At 45.7% G+C, this 19,052-nt stretch overlaps 1 protein-coding gene across 1 annotated transcript in view; it reads left to right on the top strand.

The window, feature by feature from the left end:
• The window catches only part of LOC147710014 (E3 ubiquitin-protein ligase TRIM39-like), a 541,081-nt gene that overhangs the window by 144,569 nt on the left and 377,460 nt on the right, over window positions 1-19,052 (top strand). Inside the window, exon 2 of the mRNA XM_086920687.1 lies at window positions 10,567-10,662. Within this exon, the coding sequence (XP_086776813.1) occupies window positions 10,567-10,662 (96 nt within the window). The remainder of the gene's footprint in view (window positions 1-10,566; window positions 10,663-19,052) is intronic.

The raw sequence follows: 19,052 nt of genomic DNA, 5'->3' as shown, positions 1-19,052 counted from the left end.
GGGTCTGAACAAAGGACACTGAGTGCACCCAGGAGAGCAAGAGACACAGTGGGGCAGCCGGAGGCTGGCGGGACGGTAAGAAGGGCAGACATACTGTGTCCAGACCAAGTGAGACGTCGTGGGAGTGCAAGGTGCGGAGGAACTCGAACGGCCATACAAACCGCAGGCTATCAGAGAGTCAGAGTTGCTGCTTCACCGGGGCGTTATCGCCCACAAGATCGCCGAAGCCCCAAGGCGCGCTACCATCTTAACTCCGGTGTTCGGGAGGGCCTCTCGCGACGCATCGCAACGCCACTGCAGGTGCCCCGGGCCCGGCCATACTTATCCGGTACACCATACCACCACACAGTTGGCCGATTTCGACGGCGCAGCGGGGGTGCGGCCATGGCGGGCAGGGGCGCGAAAGGAGGCACGACGCAATCAAAGCTGGAAAAGTATGCGTATGACAAAGCCACCACGCATTAGTCGGATGGACGCCCATCCACGGGAAGGAGCCCGGAGAACGGGGGCACCAAGAAGGTGACATTGGAAGATCTGATGAGAACGCTGTCCAACCTGCAGGCTCGGTGGGTTCCATCTCAACAGACGTCGGCCTTCTGAGAGCGGACTTGCACAAAATGACGGAGCGAGTGGCCCATGTTGAGGTGGTTACAAAATCTCTGGTCACAGATACCTCGGAATTGCAGTTGGCAATGGAGCGTATGGAGGCAGTCACCAAGAAACTTCAGGACCAACTGGATGATCAGGAAGGGCGTTCACGAAGAAACAACGTACGAATCCTGGGAATACCGGAGTCGGAGGGCAGGCAAGCAATGGACCTTTATATCGAGGATCTAATCAAGAACAAGTTGCAGCCGAAGGGACTTTCACACTTCTTCTCCGTTGAGAGGGCACATAGGGTCCCCGGTGGAGTACCAAAACCGGGGCCCCACCGAGACCAGTGCTGGCTAGACTCTTCAACTTCCGGGACCGAGACGTAATATTACAAGCTGCACGGACCTCACCTCCTATTAAATTGCACAACTCCACTGTTGCCTTCTTTCCGGACTACACGGCTGAGGTAGCTCGGAGCCGTAAGACCTTCACAGACGTTAAAAAAGCCCTGAGAGCAAAAGAACTGCCGTACTCAATGCTATTTCGGGCAAAATTGAGAGCGGTGGACAATCATAAAACCTGGTTCTTTGACACACCTGAGGCAGCAAGAGAATGGCTGGATGGGTGGCGGAGGGTGGAACCACCGCCGCGCACGGGCAGAGGCCAACGACACCAGCGAACCGAGACCATATGAACTCGCAAACGTCGACAAGACCTGACTCGGACGCTGCCTCGGACACAGGACCGGTGGTGGACGAACAACAGCCAGACTCCTGAAGACTTGGCTGGTGCGGCTATGATTCAATAGACTACCAAGGTGGACGTGTTGCCCTTGGTCTCCAAACGGGATGACACGGAGGAGAGACGGCGGGGCCGCCGTCACCACGGAATTTCTTACCCCCACAAGCAAGTACATTGGGTCGGGAATAAGCACTCTGCTAAGTTGGGGAGGTGGGCGGTTTCATGTCCGTGCAGCAGGGGGGCAGGGAGGGGGATGGGGAGAGGGATTTTATTTGTTCTGGTTCAAGTTTTGCACGTAACGACACGACATGGCAAAAAGACCATATATACCACGCATAGAGCTATTCGACTCAAGGCACCCTAGAGCATATCACAGAGGTTTTCACCTATAGTACCCCCCAATGTCACAGCATTTACAAGATGCCGCGCATAACGGCGTAGTGCAACAAACAACGGTCCCACCCCTGAAGGTGATTACCTGGAATGTACGGGGTCTGGGAGATAAGATCAAGAGAGGACTATTACTGCAGGCAATTAAGCGCCAGAGCCCACATTTAGTTATGCTACAGGAGACACACCTCACAGGTCGAGCATGTCAGGCGCTGGACCGGAGAGGATATAAGATGGTGGCACATTCAGATTTTCCTCTGGTTCCAGGGGAACGGGTATACTTTTGAAAAAGACATCCCCTTCATTTACCTACGCCACAAAGTGGACGATCAGGGCAGGTTTGCGTCAATACACGGACAGTGGGAGGGTCGCCCGCTGACATTGTCTCTGTTTACATTCCGCCAGCCCTTCAAAACGTGACGCTTCCGGCTTTAGGAAAGTTTTTGCTTAATCTCCCAACGGGAGACATCTTCATAGGGGGTGACTTTAACGCAGTGGTTGATCCGGCGCTAGATAAATTCCCACAGAGAACACATGTACCAAACCCCACCGGCTTCCCCTACTTCCTCGAGGCCATGGGCCTGATAGATATGTGGCGACTCAAGCACCCAGCCGCGAGACAATACACCTATCATTCAGTGGTAAACAACATCCTTTCACGTATAGACTACCTCCTGGGGTTGGGAGAAGGTATACACGACGTGGACACCATAGAAATACAGCCCAGGGGCATTTCGGATCACTCACCGGTAATCTTGACACTACACAGTCGGGCACAAACACGTAAAAGACTCTACCCAATATATCCCAAATACCTAAAAATTCCGGGCATTAAAAAGGCCCTAAAGACAGCGACCAAGTTTTACTTCAGCAAAAATGCGAAATCTGTTGACTCCCCCTCGATTCTGTGGGAGGCATACAAGACAGTTCTCCATGGCCAAGCAATAGCCTCCATTACAGGGCACAAGAACACTCGGAGACAAGAACTCTCAGAGCTGGAGCGGGCCGTCCAGGCGGCCACTGACTCCCATGCAGCAGATCCCACACTAGACACGGCCCACTCTTTGCAGCTCTGCCAACAGAGACATAGGGAACATCTTAGATTGCAAGTATTAGATAATATGTCTGCTACAGCCCATAAAATCTATGAGGTAGGCGATAAAGCCGGGAAATTGCTGGCCTGGCTGGAAAAGAAAGGGGGGAGTCATAGAGGCATTCAGCAACTATACACTAGTGAAGGCCATCTGCAAACGCTACCGGAAGACATTGTTAACACGCTGGCGGATCATTTCGAAACAGTATACACCCCAGATCGGGTAATCACTGAAACTACTGCCCTAGATGCCCTGGCCAACATAGAGGTACAAACTCTAACAAGAGAAGCGGCCCAGGAAATGGAAGCAGACCTCACTGTTGAAGAGGTTCAGCTCACCATCCAAGCACTCCATGCAGGGAAAGCAGTAGGCCCAAACGGGATCCCTATAGAGTGGTATAAACTAATGTCAGATACACTCAGCCCGCTCTTATTGGCCTTGTATAGGGAAAGTAGAGAGAGGATGGAACTCCCTCTAGATCAGCGAACGGCCACAATAGTTGCAATCCCAAAACCGGGTAAGCCGCCGTCGGCCTGTACATCATATCGCCCAATCTCTCTCCTAAACGCGGAAGTTAAAATTTTGGCAAAGTTGTTGGCCGCGAGGTTGATGGCCCACCTCCCATTATTGATACATCCCGATCAGTCTGGCTTTATGCCACACAGGAGCACGACACACAATCTCCGAAGGGTACATGGTGTGTTGGCTCGGGCCACGTTATTAACGTAACCAGCGGTGATCCTGTCGTTGGATGCCAGTATGGCGTTTGACGTAGTGGAGTGGGGACACCTTTTTGCAGTCCTGGTGCGAATGGGTTTTGGCCCCAATTTCATTACTTGGGTGCGGTTCTTATATGCGCACCCGGTGGCACATGTGGCAGCCAACGGTCACATTTCGCGTACGTTCCAGCTGCTGGGAGGAACCCGACAGGGTTGTCCCCTCTCCCCCTTACTGTTTGCCATGGTCTTAGAACCACTGGCCACACTGATTCGAAATACCCCGTTACTAAAAGGCATTGGGTGGAAGGAGGGATGGGAGGACCGAGTGTCACTATATGCTGATGACATGTTGGTCTACCTGACGGACCCAGACAGAAGTGTACCAGCCCTGCTGGCGTTATGTGAAGAGTACGGGACAACATCAGGGTATACTCTTAACTGGTCGAAGTCAGTCCTATATGTCCTCAAAGGACCTCCGCCCCGGCTGGCCGTAAATTGCCCACTGCAACTGACCACATCCTCATTCAAATACCTTGGTATTCATATCACTGACAACCAATCAGACTTCTTTGAGAAACACCTCGTCCCGCCCCTGGCCCGACTCCGTGCTGAGGTTAAACATTGGGCTTCTTTGCCATTAACACTTCTCGGAAGGGCGGCGCTGTACAAGATGATGGCTCTCCCGAGATTCCTCTATGTCCTGGAAAACTCGCCCTACCCGGTCCCACTGAGATATTTCAGACAGGTTGCGACACTAGTGTCCAACCTACTATGGAGTGACAAGCCTGCACGTATTGCACAGGCCAAGCTGACTAAAAGTTGGTTTGAGGGGGGAATTGCGCTGCCCAGTTTACACTTGTACTATTGGGCTGCCCAACTCAAGATCATCAACTACTGGGTACACGCACCCCGAGATGACCCAGCATATAGAGCGGATAGAACTCAACTAGGCACAAACAGCATGCTTTCGGCACTGTACAACAAAAGCCATGCGGCACGACTGGTGGGCCCCACGAACAGACGGCACTGATATGGCACACGGCACAGTCAAAACTAGGGTGGAAGGGTGTTATTACTAAACTTACCCCGCTTTGGGACACTAAGGCGCTGGGACAACTGAGAAATAGTAAAGGGTTTACGCAGTGGGACACCATAGGTATTTCTACGGTGGGAGATCTGTGGGATAAGGTTGAAGTCCTATCATTTTCAACTCTTCGACAACAGTATGAATTGGGCCACAATGAAACTTATAGATATGTGCGGATACGACACGCACTACTGCAGGCAATACCCCCGGGCACTGACATCCCGGACTCCTCACCGCTAGAGGATAGATTACTCACGGACTACATGCAGTGCAGCGCCACTTCCCTTACCTACAAAAAGCTACTGAATAACCAAGCAGACCCTACACTAAAACTGCGCGACAGATGGGTGGAGGACTTGGGAAACATGGATGAGATTGAATGGAATGAGGCGGGAGCATCACCAAGGGAGGTGGGCATTGCTGCAAAGTTCCGACTAGTCCAATTGAAAATCCTGCACCGTATATATTATACAAGAACCACACTACATAGGTTGCAGAGAGCTCCACATCCCTACTGTCTTCGAGGCTTTGGGTGGGAGGGAATGTTATTCCACACTATATGGGATTGCCCCCAGATTGCCACCTATTGGTGTCAAGTAATGCGCACATTGTCACAAGCACTGCACATATCTCTGCTTCCTGAACCGCGTAAATGTTTACTGAACATTTGGGAGCCAAATGATCTATCTAGGTATGGACAGATATGGGGTACATTGGCGATTATGGTGGCAAAATGAGACATAGCACAAAAATGGGGCGCACCTGAACTGCCCACGTTAGCACAGTGGAGCAAGAATCTGGATTTGATAATGATTACAGAGCGCGCAGTGTACGTGACCAGAGCATGCCCGCGTAAATGGAATATGATCTGGTCACCGTGGAGTAAGTACAGGGGAGGCTTGTGTGATCTATGGCCAGAAGATGACAGCTCTGAGGAAGAGCTAGAAGGGGAGTGAGACTGTGGTATTACCTTGGTGCCGGAGAAAGGTTATGGCGGGAATTCCTTTTAGAAGCTATAATTGTGCTTATTGGTCTCAGAACATGATGTAATTCGGCAACCTATGGAACTACAATCGTTCAATATGTTAACGTGTATGTTGGTTTACAGGTTTAAACGAAATTTCAAATGCAACAAAATTGAAAAACTCATGGACCTTAGGATTCTCCGATACAGGTTATGTTTGAAATGAGTACACCTTAATTTGTAATGCCGCCGGACCACAGGGCTGTCGGCTAAACGGCCGTGTTCACTTGAATAACGATGTGAGTAAAGCAGTAACAACGCGGCCGGCCCAAAGGGTTGTAGGCTAAACGCTGTGATATCGTGACAGTGTACAATAAAGGTCTTTTAAAAAAAGAAAAGAAACCATGACCTCGCAAAGAAGCCGAAAGAGACAGATTGTAATCTTTTCCTCAGCAGCATCTGTGGGATGCAAATCAACCACAGCAGGATGCTAAAGTTGTGCTCCCATGTAGGCAGGTTAAATAAAAATAACATTTTGTGTACAGCTGGCGCCTGCTAAGAGCCCCGCAACCGCCTTTGTTTTTAGTGTATACATTTAAAAAAATGGTACTGTGTAAAGCTTTTGAACAGAAAACCGGTATCTCTTTGTCACAAATTAAGCAGTAGGCAATCAGCTGCAAATAAAACACTATCAAAGTTTAGGCCATATGCTCTTTGTTACGTACATTATAAAAAGGAATACAGAGTGTGAAGCTGCTGCCTGATGAAACACCGGCATTTCCTTTGTTGCAAATTAAACAATAGAAATGCGGCAGCAGCTACGTGTTTCCTGCGCAATGTAACTAAGATGTAGACGTTAATAAAAGCCACATATAAAGTTTAAAGGGCACGCCTAAAACGTGAAAATACAATATAGTGAACAAAGATACAATGTAACACTAAGGTGTAAAAGGCAAAGATGAAGTTTAAAAGGCTCATATATAAGTAAACAAGCTAATGTGGCAAGAAAACAACACAAACGTATTATAAAGGCCGCACAAAAAACACTTTAAAGCCACAAATGGTGAGCAAAAGGCACAGATGAGAGGATAAAAGTCACACAAAGCAAAGAAAAGTAAATGTTTCACCTCCCCACCCCCCCACCACCAACACCTTGTGGTGCTGTAAGCTGTTAGATGTACATGGCGAACCCTATTGCCTCATATCTCCACAGCAGAAGCCCCTATGTGCACCACAAGGAAGCACAGAGCACAGTGGCTCAGTGGAAAGCAAATACAAGCACTGTGGTCAGTTTGTGGCATAGCGAGATTGTGAGAGGGTGTGTACATACAGCGTGACTCGCGTCTGTCCAAAAAGATGTGGCTGTAAAATCCGTTCAAGGGTAATCAGTGGGGGGACCGGGTCACTAGCAGCACTGCACTCCATCATTAACTACTACACATGCCTGCCTGCAAAAACACATTACTTCCTGGTAACAGTAGCTTTACCGCATAAAACCTGCTGTTGATTCGCATACAATGCATACGTAAACCTATCTACAAGCCCACTGGAATTATGTGGATGGAAAGCACCAAAATATATGGGCAGGTTAATTAAATTATGCACCAAAAAAAGGCAAATTTACAAAAAGCAGCTGCAGCTAAAACACTATTAAAGTTTAATCCATGTGCTCTTTGTTACATACATTATAAAAAAAATACAAGAGTGTAAAGCTGCTGCCTGATAAAACGCTGGCACTTTCTTTGTTGCAAATTAAGCAATAGGAAGGCGGCAGTAGCTACATGTTTCCTCTGCAATGTAACTAAAATGTTAAGAAAAATAAAAGGCACATATAAAGTTTAAAGGATACCCCTACAACGTGAAAAGCCTATATAGTGAAGAAAGGCACTATGTGACAGTGAAGTATAAAAGACAAACATTATATTTAAACAGCTCATATGTGGGTAAACAAGGCTAATTGAGCCTGGAAAGGACACGCACAAATTCCAAAGGCCGCACAAATATCGCTTTAAAGCAATTAATGGTGAGCACAAGGCACACATAAGAGAATAGAAGTCAAATATAGTGAATAAAAGTACATGCTACAAATCACCACCTTGTGGTGCACTAGGCTGTTAAATGTACATGGCGAGCCCTATCGCCTCATATCTTCCAAGCATACGCCCCTGTGTTCACCACATGAAAGCACAGAGCACAGCGGCTCAGTGGAATGCAGATACAAGCACTGTGGTCTGTTTGTGGCATGGTGAGCTTTAGAGAGAGTGTGTACATACAGTTTGACTAGCATATGCTAAAACAAAGTGGCTAAAAAACCGTACCCTGGTAATACGGTGCGGGGGACTGGGTCAGTAACCCCACTGCACACCTTCATTAACTACTACACATACATGCCTGTGTTCAAAAACACATTATCTACCAGTAACAGTAGCTTTACCGCATAAATCTTAATGTACATTTGCATACATTGAACACCTAAATCTATATGCAAGGCCACTAACATTATTTGGCCAACAAGCACCAAAATATATGGCCCGTTGACTAAATTATATGCAAAAATAAGGCAAATTTACGGTGCCTTGTCTGTATGCTGAGGGTCGCGTTGCAAATCTTTTATGCACATATCGTTTTCAAAGTACAGCTTCTGCTTAAACCATTCCCAAGAACATGAAGAGAGGCAGTAGCTACGTATGTCCTCCTACACAAAAAAAATTATAGTATAGCTCCACTTAAGTTAATATTTAGTCATTATATGTATATAAATAGGTTACTAAGTACAACTAAACATTAAACATGTTTGCCAAACTCGTACGTTGCTAGTTTGGACCTTTAACAACAGTCTGTATCTATTTCCACAGTTTGTGTTATTTATGTTATGCAGACGAAACAGAAGTCAACTGTAACCACGTCACGCCAAATGTCTCTGGCATCATAATTTCAACCAGTACAAATACACTGCATCCATGTTTAACGTAAGCTAGCAACCACCAACAAAAAAAAAGTTCCAACAGGAACACTTCAATCCACTGATACCATGTATACAGTAGTTAGGCAGTGCTGTCTGGGCGTCCACCACAAAAAAGGAGGGAGAAACACAAGTATTAACCTGTCAACAGAAAGAGAATATAAATGACAAGCAAACGCACAATAAGAGATCAACAGCTAAAGTTTCCACACACATACTAATTACTAGATGTCTCGGAGAGACAACGCATGCGCGCTGCCTAGGCGAGACCTAAAAAATAAGGAGAGATGAAAACATTTCTCCTCATTGCTCCTGCTTCAAGGAGGAGTACGATTTTGGTGGAAATCCCAGTCTGTCAATGTTTGTAGATCGGGATTTGTATCAAAACCCAGGGGTGGGTGCATGGGAATGCCCATGTACCACCATGAAATGCTCCCTTGACGCAAAGTAATGCAAAGCAGTGCATAGTGCAACTTTGCATTACTTTGAAATACTACCAAATGCATATCCTGATTTACGTTGGATAGCAAATCCCACCCTAACACTTTGTGTCGGAATTGCTTCACAAAAGTGATGCAAAACGTTAGCAAATCTGGGCCTTAACTTTAGGCACTATTACATGCTATATGCACTTACATTTGAAAAAGATGCAATAAATTAATATTTAAAATGCAATGAGGTACACCTAATCAGAAATATATAAGATTATTACATCAAGATGCTTCTTGGCTCACTCTAATGGTCTTCTCTAGGCATTATTCAAGTAAATGGTCTCATAAATATGTAAAAGGAACACACAATTATGTGTATATAATCACAATTAGGTCTGCTACCAGGAGAAATGCTTTTGGTCAACCTGCTGAGTTGGTAGCACAACTGACCAAACTATGATTGTGTCATGTACATTTGTGCTACTTTTTCATAATTATGGGACTATTTGCTTTTTGTTAATATAAACATAATTAATGATTTAAGTATGTTAAAAACATCATAACATCACGTATTTTGTGGATCTTTTTGTTTAAAAAAACGTTTTGATTTTTTTATATAGACATTTTTATCTCAGGAGTGAAATAAAAAATGCACTGTTTAGCTGTAATCACTAGGATCACAAAGGATAATTTGGGTTAGGATATTAATGAAAAGAATTGACTCACAATAACTATGAAAGTCTAGGCTGAACATACGAAATTGGGCAAGTATGAATTACATTTTCAGGAATGTGAATTAGAAACATAGTTGGCATGTAAATTTTGCTTAAATATATGATAAAAAATCCTATATAAAAACATTAAAAAGGTTTGTAAAGAAAAAAAACAACAAATAAATAAGGAATGTGGTGAGGTTTTTAATATATTTAAAGCATTGATTATGTATATATGTAATTATTTTATTCCCTAATGCAGTCCTTATAATGGATGAAACGCGTTGGCTGGATCTGCCCAAAAATGTATTGGAAATTAGTTAACAATAAAGAACATTGTATGAAAAAAATACCAATGTCTGGAGATTGTCTTAAAACAAAAGGAAACACTTTACATATGAATATTTGGATCTAGAGTGCATGCAGCTATGTGCAACATAATCTTGGATATATGAGAAAAACAAACATATGCCCTCCTACTAAAAAATATTTCACATCTATATGAGTTTTGTGGGCAGTCGAAACACTAGGAGTTGGTGCAGTCTAAAGAATCCCCACTGCCATTTATTTTAAAATTGAATTTTATTTACTTTGTTAATATTTAAGGATAGTCTATGGTGCTAAGTGCCGGAGTGAAAACCTCTCAGCTGTAGTTGTAACTTTCGAAACTGAAGATCATTATCAAATATACTGCTGATTATTTTAACATTGCTAAACATATGCTATATGGAAGGCGCTACAAACCTTCCATATTTTGTTACAACAAATCTCATCGGATAACCACATGGTAACAGATCTTTGTGTAAATGAGTACAAGTGTTGATTTTCACGGAGCATTTTGAATAATGTAAATGTGTGGACTACATTTTAGAAATCACTTCATACCCACATGGAACGACTGACGGGGGAGCTGAAGACCCTGCAGACATGGACAGCTGGAGAAAGCAGGACAGCGTCACAGCTGGAGGTGAGAGGAGCCTTGATGGTGTTTGATTAAACTGTACCAGGGGAAAGAAGTGATAGATATGGGAGTACCCCTGTGAGTCAGAACTGGAGGTGAGGGGAGGAATATGTGATGCTGCAACGCGGTTCTTACGCAGCGGTACGTTACATCGCAGTTATTACAACACAAGTCTTTACAACGACTAGCGCTGGGCTTAGGAATAGTATGATTTACTATTCAAACTCCAGCGTACGTAACAGTAGGGAAGGTGTTGGAATAGTAAATCATACTATTCCTTTGTGTATAGCGCCATCCAGCGCAAGTCATTGTAACGACTTGTGTTGTAATGATAAACGTACCGCGGTGTAACAACCGCGTTGTAAAGGTCATTCGCCGAGGGGAGCCCTGCTTGTGTTTATGTGAACTCTAACATGGCAATGAAGTGGGAGACATGAGGTAACCCTGAGAGTAGGAAATAGAGGTGAGAGAAGCCTCACTTGTTTTCAGGTAATCTGTAATAGGGCAGAGAGGTAAGAGACTTGGGGCCACATGTAGGTAAATTTAAATTTGCGAATCCTTAATAGCGAATTTTACAGATTCGCTATTAAGGACTTGCAAATTCGAATGTAGGTAGAAATCACTAAAATATTAGCGATTCCTTAATATTCCTTAATACCAATCGCTAATTGAGATTCGTTAATAAGGAATACCTACCCATTCAATCCTATGGGCTAGGAGGTCCATAGAAATGAATGGGAAGAAAGTCACTATTTGCGATTCGGTATTAAAGAATCGCAAATAGTGGGAGCTATTTCAAGGGTGCCAGGGTGTCAAAAGGACACCCTGTTGTACCCCTGAAATGTGCATGTGTGCACATGTGGTGCACATACATGCCCTAAGGGCATGGATGTGTGCCACATGGCACTTTTAAAAAAGTAAAAAAGTGCTTTTTTAAAGGAAATCACTAATTACCACCAACTTGAAGTTTGGTGGTAATTAGCTATTCCTTAGGGTGAAGTGCACCTTTTTTGTGCTACTTACATTGCATTTAAGGAATCGCAATTTCCGATTCCTTAAATGCAAGAGCAAAATAAGGAATCACAATTTTGCGATTCCTTATTTTGCAAGTAGGTTTAAACTCACCTACATTGCTCTCAACAAAATACCGGTTGGTAACGCAGAAATTCTGCGAATGTTTGCGTTACCGCTCGGTATTTGGCCACCTACATCCGGCCCCTGGAGATACACCTGACAGTCAAATGTAGAATTGAGAGATATGGAGTTACCTCTCATAGTCAGAGTTGGAGGTCAGAGACATGGAGGCACTCCTCACAGTGAAAGGCAGAGGTGGGGGTATCTCTCACAGTCAGATCTGGAGGTGAGAGACGTGGTATTATGCCTGTCAGGCAAAGGAAGAGGTGAGAGACTTAAATGCATTGCACTATGCCATATTATCAAAACGGTAGCAAACACTGTAGAACAAAACTATGTCAACAATCTTTCCAACTGAGTAAAAATACAGCTGGGAACAGCATGTCAATGTAGCGGGCAATCCATTGAAATGTAGAGTGAGCGGCAGACGGGGAAAATGGCAGCGGCAACAGAAAACTATTCTAGGACTCAGATTTTAAGGCCTGGGGCATTCCGGTGGGTTTCAATTTGACATTGTGACAGACTGATCTCTAAATGGCCACTCAAAATCTTGCAAGACCAAGGTGCTTGTTGTTCATTTTACAAAACGTCAGTTCGCAGTCTAAGAGTCATGCCATCTTGATTTATAAAACGAAAAGGCAAGAAGGTTGCCATCATAATCTTAGGTTTGCATTAGAGTTCTGACAAATACATTAAAAGTACATACTGTAGTGAAAAAAAATAAAAGTGGAAAAAGGTTTACTTCTCTGAAGCCCACTATATGTATCATTTTTAGGTCTCGCCTAGCGTTGCAGCGTGCAGCACTGTCCGCGCAGCAAGATTTATTGGGGTAAAAGTATTTTTGGGAGAACGGCTTCTCATCCCGCCCATGGTTTCTATTAGGCAAGGTCGATATTTATTTAAAACCCTGTCTAGCCATTGCTCTGCAGGGTTTTTGGTTACCGCCCTGTGACTTTTCAGTGCACGTCCTTGGGACACCGAGTCTAGGGCGTTTCTGAGTTTTATGATTCTTCTCTTATCTGATGGGGTGTGTCAAGGGAAGGTTCAGGGAGAGTTTAGTACGGCATCTGCTTTCCAGGCCATCAGGCTGCCTTCATGCCTGCAGCACACACCACTGCGGCTCTCTGATTGGGTCGTGGACTCAGCAGCAGATCCCCTACCCACCCCAGCTGGGCTCTCCTTCCCAGCATCTGCCAGGAGGAAGGGGCGACTCACAACCCTGGTCTATATTTACGCCAAGACGCATGCAGTGGAAATCTGTGTCCGTCATTTTATTTATTTAATTAAGGGCCCTGGGACCATGAAAAACTACCTCTGCAGCGCGGGGCGTGTAAAACTAATTTCTCACCCCCAAAGTCACCGCCGTTGGCCCTGACTGAGCGCATTATTTAAATCACCACGTGGTGCTGCACCCTACTGACGACCGGATTTAAAAGTTGCCCCCGAGATCACCGCCGCCCACCCAGGAGCCTCTGGAACTCTGTGCTCGTCATCGCAGCGGGCCGAATTCAAGTGCAACCAATGTGCTCCCCCCGTAATCACCGCCACCGGCCCGGGAGCCTAGGGAAATCTATGCTCGTCACCGCTGCTGGCCCAAGTCCATTGAGGGCAGGAGGGGCTGCCTCGCTCCTCACCCGTACCGCGTCAGCAAGGAACCAGTGCCCCGGGGCCTGAGGAACCCTGTACTAGTGACCGGATCGCAGGTAATGCTTCATTGCTACCAGGTCGCTGCAAGTGGGCAGGTTGCGGGCCGTCCGGTTCCCGTGAGCTTACTTTGTGTTGGGGCATTTTAGAGAGCGGCTGGATTGTTGACCCGGAGACCTGGGGCCTCATTTATGAGGCCTTGCGTCAGTTTTGCGCTGCGGATGCGTCACTTTTTGTGACGCATCGGCAGCGTAAAACATGCGCCTTGTTGCGCCATATTTAAAAAGTGACGCATCTAGGTAGATGCGTCACTTTTTAAACCCCTGCGCCACATTATGTCTGCGTCAGGTATAATGTATGCAAAGGGGGCGTTCCCCCGCAAAAAGCCTCGTAATAGTGACGCAGTGAAATCTATGAGATTTCACTGCGTCACTTTTAGGATGCGGTTGCGTCAAAATCTTGCGCCTGTCTCACAGCAGGCGCAAGACTGACGCAAGCCCTTTCACATGGGGCTTTCCCCATGTGAAAAGACGCATTGCTGGAGTTGCGTCACTTTTGTGAAACACTCCAGCAATGCGTCACTTTTGCGCTTACAGATGCGTCAGAAATATTGACGTATCTGTAAGTCCTTGCGACATGATGCGTCATACATTAAATATGACGCATCATTGGTGTCGCAAGGAGTGCGCAGTGAAAAGTGACGCATCGCTGTTTTCACGCAGCGATGCGTCACTTTTCATAAATGAGGCCCCTGGTTTCTTGTTCTTGCAGCATAGCAGATGTTTTGCTTTCATCAAAAGCACACTTTTGCTCACATCTCAGCTTGCAAGTTAATTTGCTTGAGAAATAAAAAAAACTTCACTTCTATTTTATTTTTAAATATCCAGTAACCCGAGATTAGCCGTTTCCCACAAACTGAGAAAATACATTACAAAACACTTCCAGGCAGTGCTCGGCGGATTAGTCCAATGGGTTTCTTATGTCACCCCCTCTCTTTCAGTGCTTTTTCAAAGAAAACACGTAGGCACGGACACCAACTTTCATCATTGGAATGACCCTGTTTATGAAGTGCCCACAGGCTCCTCTGACTTTGGGGTGCCCCTGGCCCGTGGGTAGGTGCAGGGCAGTGGTGCCGAGTACTGGGGCAAATGTTTAAGGTAGAATGATGAATCTGCTCCGGAGGAGGGCAGGTATGGCTCCCAGGAGCACCGACAGGTAAGACGAGGGCTCGATGGGGTTAATCACGAGATGCAGCAAACACTGCCAGCTTTCAGCATGAATAGGGTCAGGCGCTGGAAGTCTGCGGGGGGGGTGATTCAGGGTGTGAGGGTGGGGTGAGACACAGGGAGGGATTAAGAAAGCGGGAGATAGGATGGGCAGGGATGACGCAGAGTGACACTGCGAGAGTGGTGAAATGAGGGTAGAGTGAGGCAAGGGGGCGAGGTGATGCAGGGGTGAGAGATACAATGGGAAGGAAGCAAAACTATAGGGGGAGAGTGGTGGGTGAAAGTGTGCAGGTGCGTGACAGGTGAGGGATAAGACTGTGAGGGTGAGGTGAGAGGGGGGCGATGCGAGGCTGGGAGGTATGACAGGGAAGGGTGAGACAGCTGGTGGGGTGAGGCAGAGGGTGAGTGACGGAGGAGTGGGAGATGTGAGGTCGAAGGGGCAGAGAGGCTGTACATGGTGAGGATATGAGGCTGGTGGAATGCAGGGAGGGAGTGTCGGTGGGCAGACGGTTTGCGGTGATGCAGGGGTAACACTGCGAGGGGGGCTGAGAGGAAGAGAGTGAGAGGAGGATGGGAAGAGACACCGCAGAGTGAAAGCAGTAGTTTAAAGCAGGGGGTGGGGCTGTGAGGGTGTGAGAGTTGGGACTATGAGGGTGAGCAGTGAGAGTCCCAGAATTGTTTAACGTATTTAAGTTAGGAAATATGGAACTCTAAAAACCGTGACTAAAAACACAGCCTGAATGTAGAATGTTTTGTTATCTCCGTAAAAAACACCAACTTGCCCTTGAAATGCATATAAACAGCGAGCGGCAGGCAGGCGCCTCGACTTAAACTAGCCATTGAAAATAATGGGGTGACCCAGTGACCCTCAGAACCTGGGTAAAGGATATATACAACAAAATTGGTTCTGTTGGGGGCGCATCTGATTTGTATAGTGTATTGAATACATATAAGGACAATTATTTCCAATGAGCAATATTTTTAGAAAAACAAACCACAGCTGACCATAAAGGAGGAAAGTTAAATCTTTAGTATTTAACCTTTTGGCAGGATTATTCAAAATGTATTAAGCAAGCTATCCACAACAAGACAATACATAAATTCGAATACATAAAGTAAGTGAGTCGTGACTGGTGACTGAGTGTGAAAAATGGTTTAGACAATGACAAGCCAAATCATACAATTAGACAAAACAATAATACAACCAAAAATCCACTAAACACTGCAGCAATCCAAGGTAAATAAATTATTTATTTGGTTCATTAGGACTTTGTGCACGTGGATATATACAGAACGTCGACGTTTCGACCCTAGATGAATAGCGCTGGTTTATGAGCGTCTAGAGTGGGTCTTCATCAGGACTGGAATGTGATGGGACAGCCTCAATTGTAGTGGGTGTGTCATTCAATAGTTTCTGGAATTAAACTAGCACAGCAGTTATTTTTGGGAACAGAGAGAGGTTTTATTGTACTGTTATGTTAGCACGTGTAGCTGAAACAACGTTTAGCTAGCTAACCGGGTATAATTGTGTACCCAACATCACCCCATTCCCCCACAACTGCATAATGTTTTTGTCTGTGGCAAGCTGAGTGTTGGCAGATAAATACCTACCAGAGCACCACTATAGCGTCTGTTAATTAGGATTTACAGAACAGATGCTCGCGCCACCCATGCAGTTTGTGTAACAGATGAGTGACTGCTGAGGCCATCTTACAAACGAGTGACTGGAGTTGGGAGTTAATTGTGCCTTTGTACGAGAATTGAGGTAAAGTACGATAAAACCAAGAACAAGGTCTACAGTGGGTTTCAAAACAGTTAATTTACAGACTTACTCTTGTTTACTGATTTAACCACAAAGGTTTCTCCGTTAAGTAAAGTGCGAAAGCCCATTCTCAGCAATGCGTTAACCATTAATCCTGGGGGGCCACCGGCATAGGACAACGCCGTGTGAAAAGTACATGCCCCCGGTGACCTTAAGAAAACTTCGGAATTCACTAATGAATTCCAGGGAAGCCTTCAGCCGAGCTACGCAACGGGGCTCTATCTTTACTGCAGGGGAAACTGCGGAGGGGTGCACAGCAGGTTTACAAACAGTGGGGAGTTTATGGAAGCATGTTATTCTTAGGAGGGTGGATATCATTACAAAAAGAGGGCAAAACCAGCCTAGCGACGGTGAGTTGACACAAAATGTGGAAGCGACATTCTGAGCTGTAAACTGTTCCTCTCCGCTGTTTTCTGTAGTCATCCCAAGAATAAATCGGTGTTTTCGACTATACTGGGCTGATTGTCATAGATGAGGCCATATAGAGTAAAAACAAAGACAACCGTAAATGTATAAGGAATCGGGAACATACTTTTTCGTGTAAAAGTAGTGTTGGCCGCATTAATCGCGTCGGTGCACCAACCTCCAATTTGGCACATAAACACACACGTTCAAGGCGACCAGAACGCTGACGCTATGTGGATCATAAATCATGTCATGACCGTGACTGTTCCCCTACACCGTGCCTTCTCACTGTGTTCACTGATAAGTTCTAAAATGGCTGCGGTTCGACGTATTCCCAAATGTCTTTAACAGCAAGTCCAGTGGCACGAAGGGACACAATTCCCGGATATGAAGGCGTGGTCGTTAAACTCCTTCGGCGAGACGTTAGAAACGGAAGTGAGGTGGAATGGGATTTGTTGTTCTATTTATTCTGTTGGGCTCGTAAGAACAGATTTGATGTGTGCTGTGGAGAGAAAGATATAGAGAGATGCCGGTGAGTGGGTTTACTATGGAGCGCAAAACTGAAGAGGGAAGGCAACCTTGTTGACGGTGGGATAGAGGAGAGACCTGGGAAAGCAGAGTGGTGCGTGCATGCGTGCGCCCGCAGTCTGCTCTTTTTGGAAGCACACACTCGTGCTTGTGGTGTACCCTTGCACGTTCGCACTTAATGAGCCATGACGAGAGAGGAAAACCAGATGGAGCCTTTGCTCGTAACAGTGCACGGAACCGCACGTTCTAGGCCACACAAAATGCTGTGGTCGGCTTTTTAAAGCCCATTCACTAAATGTCTTGCCAGAGTACCGCATGCCCTGGCTCAGGCGAGACCTAAAAAGGGGGCCCTTTGTCTCAGTTTGGTTCTTTGTAGTCTCTTAGTAGAGGGCTTTGCAGTGAACACCCCCTGTGATCTTTCCACGCTGTGTGCTCTGCTTGTCAGCCAGGGCACAAAGCTGCAGGTTGTGTTTTGGGCAGGGCCTGCAATGCGGGTGGCACCTCAGGGAGTGGGGAGGGCTGTTTCCAGGTGGGACTGTCAGTGTTTGCTGCATGCGCTGTTCTCTCTCCTGTTGATATTAGGTATTGAATTATATGAACACAGATCACATGGGCTCATAGTTTTGCAACAGATAAGACCATGATTATGTAAGGGACACATAGAAATGATATCTGAAAGAATTTAATTGTGTTTTAACCATTTTGATCACTACATTGTAGATTCTCGTGACTCAAGCAAATAGGATCTTATAAAGGAAGAAGTAGACGATCAGTCTGAGACTGGTGAGGTTAAATAATTCCATCTCCCACATGTGCAGTGATGTTGATGATGCACTGGTTTCACATACACTGGGTGTATTGGTGATTTATACGGTATGTTGAGCAGGTTGGATAGTGAATGTTTCTTATTTATATTCACAGATTACAGACCAGACTGCAGCTGGCTCTCAAACCCTCCATAAACATTGAGTATGGTATTTGTATTTTATTCACATTGACAGCAGAGTGACATGATGTTGGTCCTGACGAATGCCTACGAACCTTTGGTCATCAAGGAAGAAACATGTTGACCTAGTCACATAGGGATTATCCATATCCCTATTCCTCGTACTGTTTTTAGCTCTATCCGCTTGGACAACCAATACATTATTTTGTCCCTGGAGGAGATAGTTTTAAATTCATAATTTTTTGTTATAGTTTTGCACTCTGCCCCTCTCTCATCTTAACATTGTGTTAAAAAAACACCTCAAGCTCTTCTCCTGTGGGAGAGTGGTAGCCCACACTGTGTACCTTGCGGTCACAGTGTGCAAGAGGGGACCCAATGATAAAGCATGTCACCTTTGGGTGAGTGAGAGTTCTCGTCTCTACGAAATAATTTGTCCCTCTAAATATCATTTTTTACCTGTCCTTTATACCTTATATTTCCAACTTATAAGTTGTTAGAGTTGGCATTCCATCCGGGTATCTGTTGTGAGTATTACAGGGTTTAGGGGAGTGCAGTGGTCTATGGGTAGTGTAGGGGGTTGTGCTGGGGGTAGTGTTTTAGGGTTTAGGGTAGTGCAGTGGTGTTTGGGTAGTGTAGGGGGTCGTGCTGGGGGTAGTGTTTTAGGGTTTAGGGTAGTGCAGTGGTGTTTCGG

Source organism: Lissotriton vulgaris, chromosome 5 (genome assembly GCF_964263255.1).
Source record: "Lissotriton vulgaris chromosome 5, aLisVul1.2, whole genome shotgun sequence".
Lineage (NCBI taxonomy): Eukaryota > Metazoa > Chordata > Amphibia > Caudata > Salamandridae > Lissotriton > Lissotriton vulgaris.
Note: the sequence above shows the minus strand (reverse complement) of the source record. Positions and strands in the feature narration are given on the sequence as shown.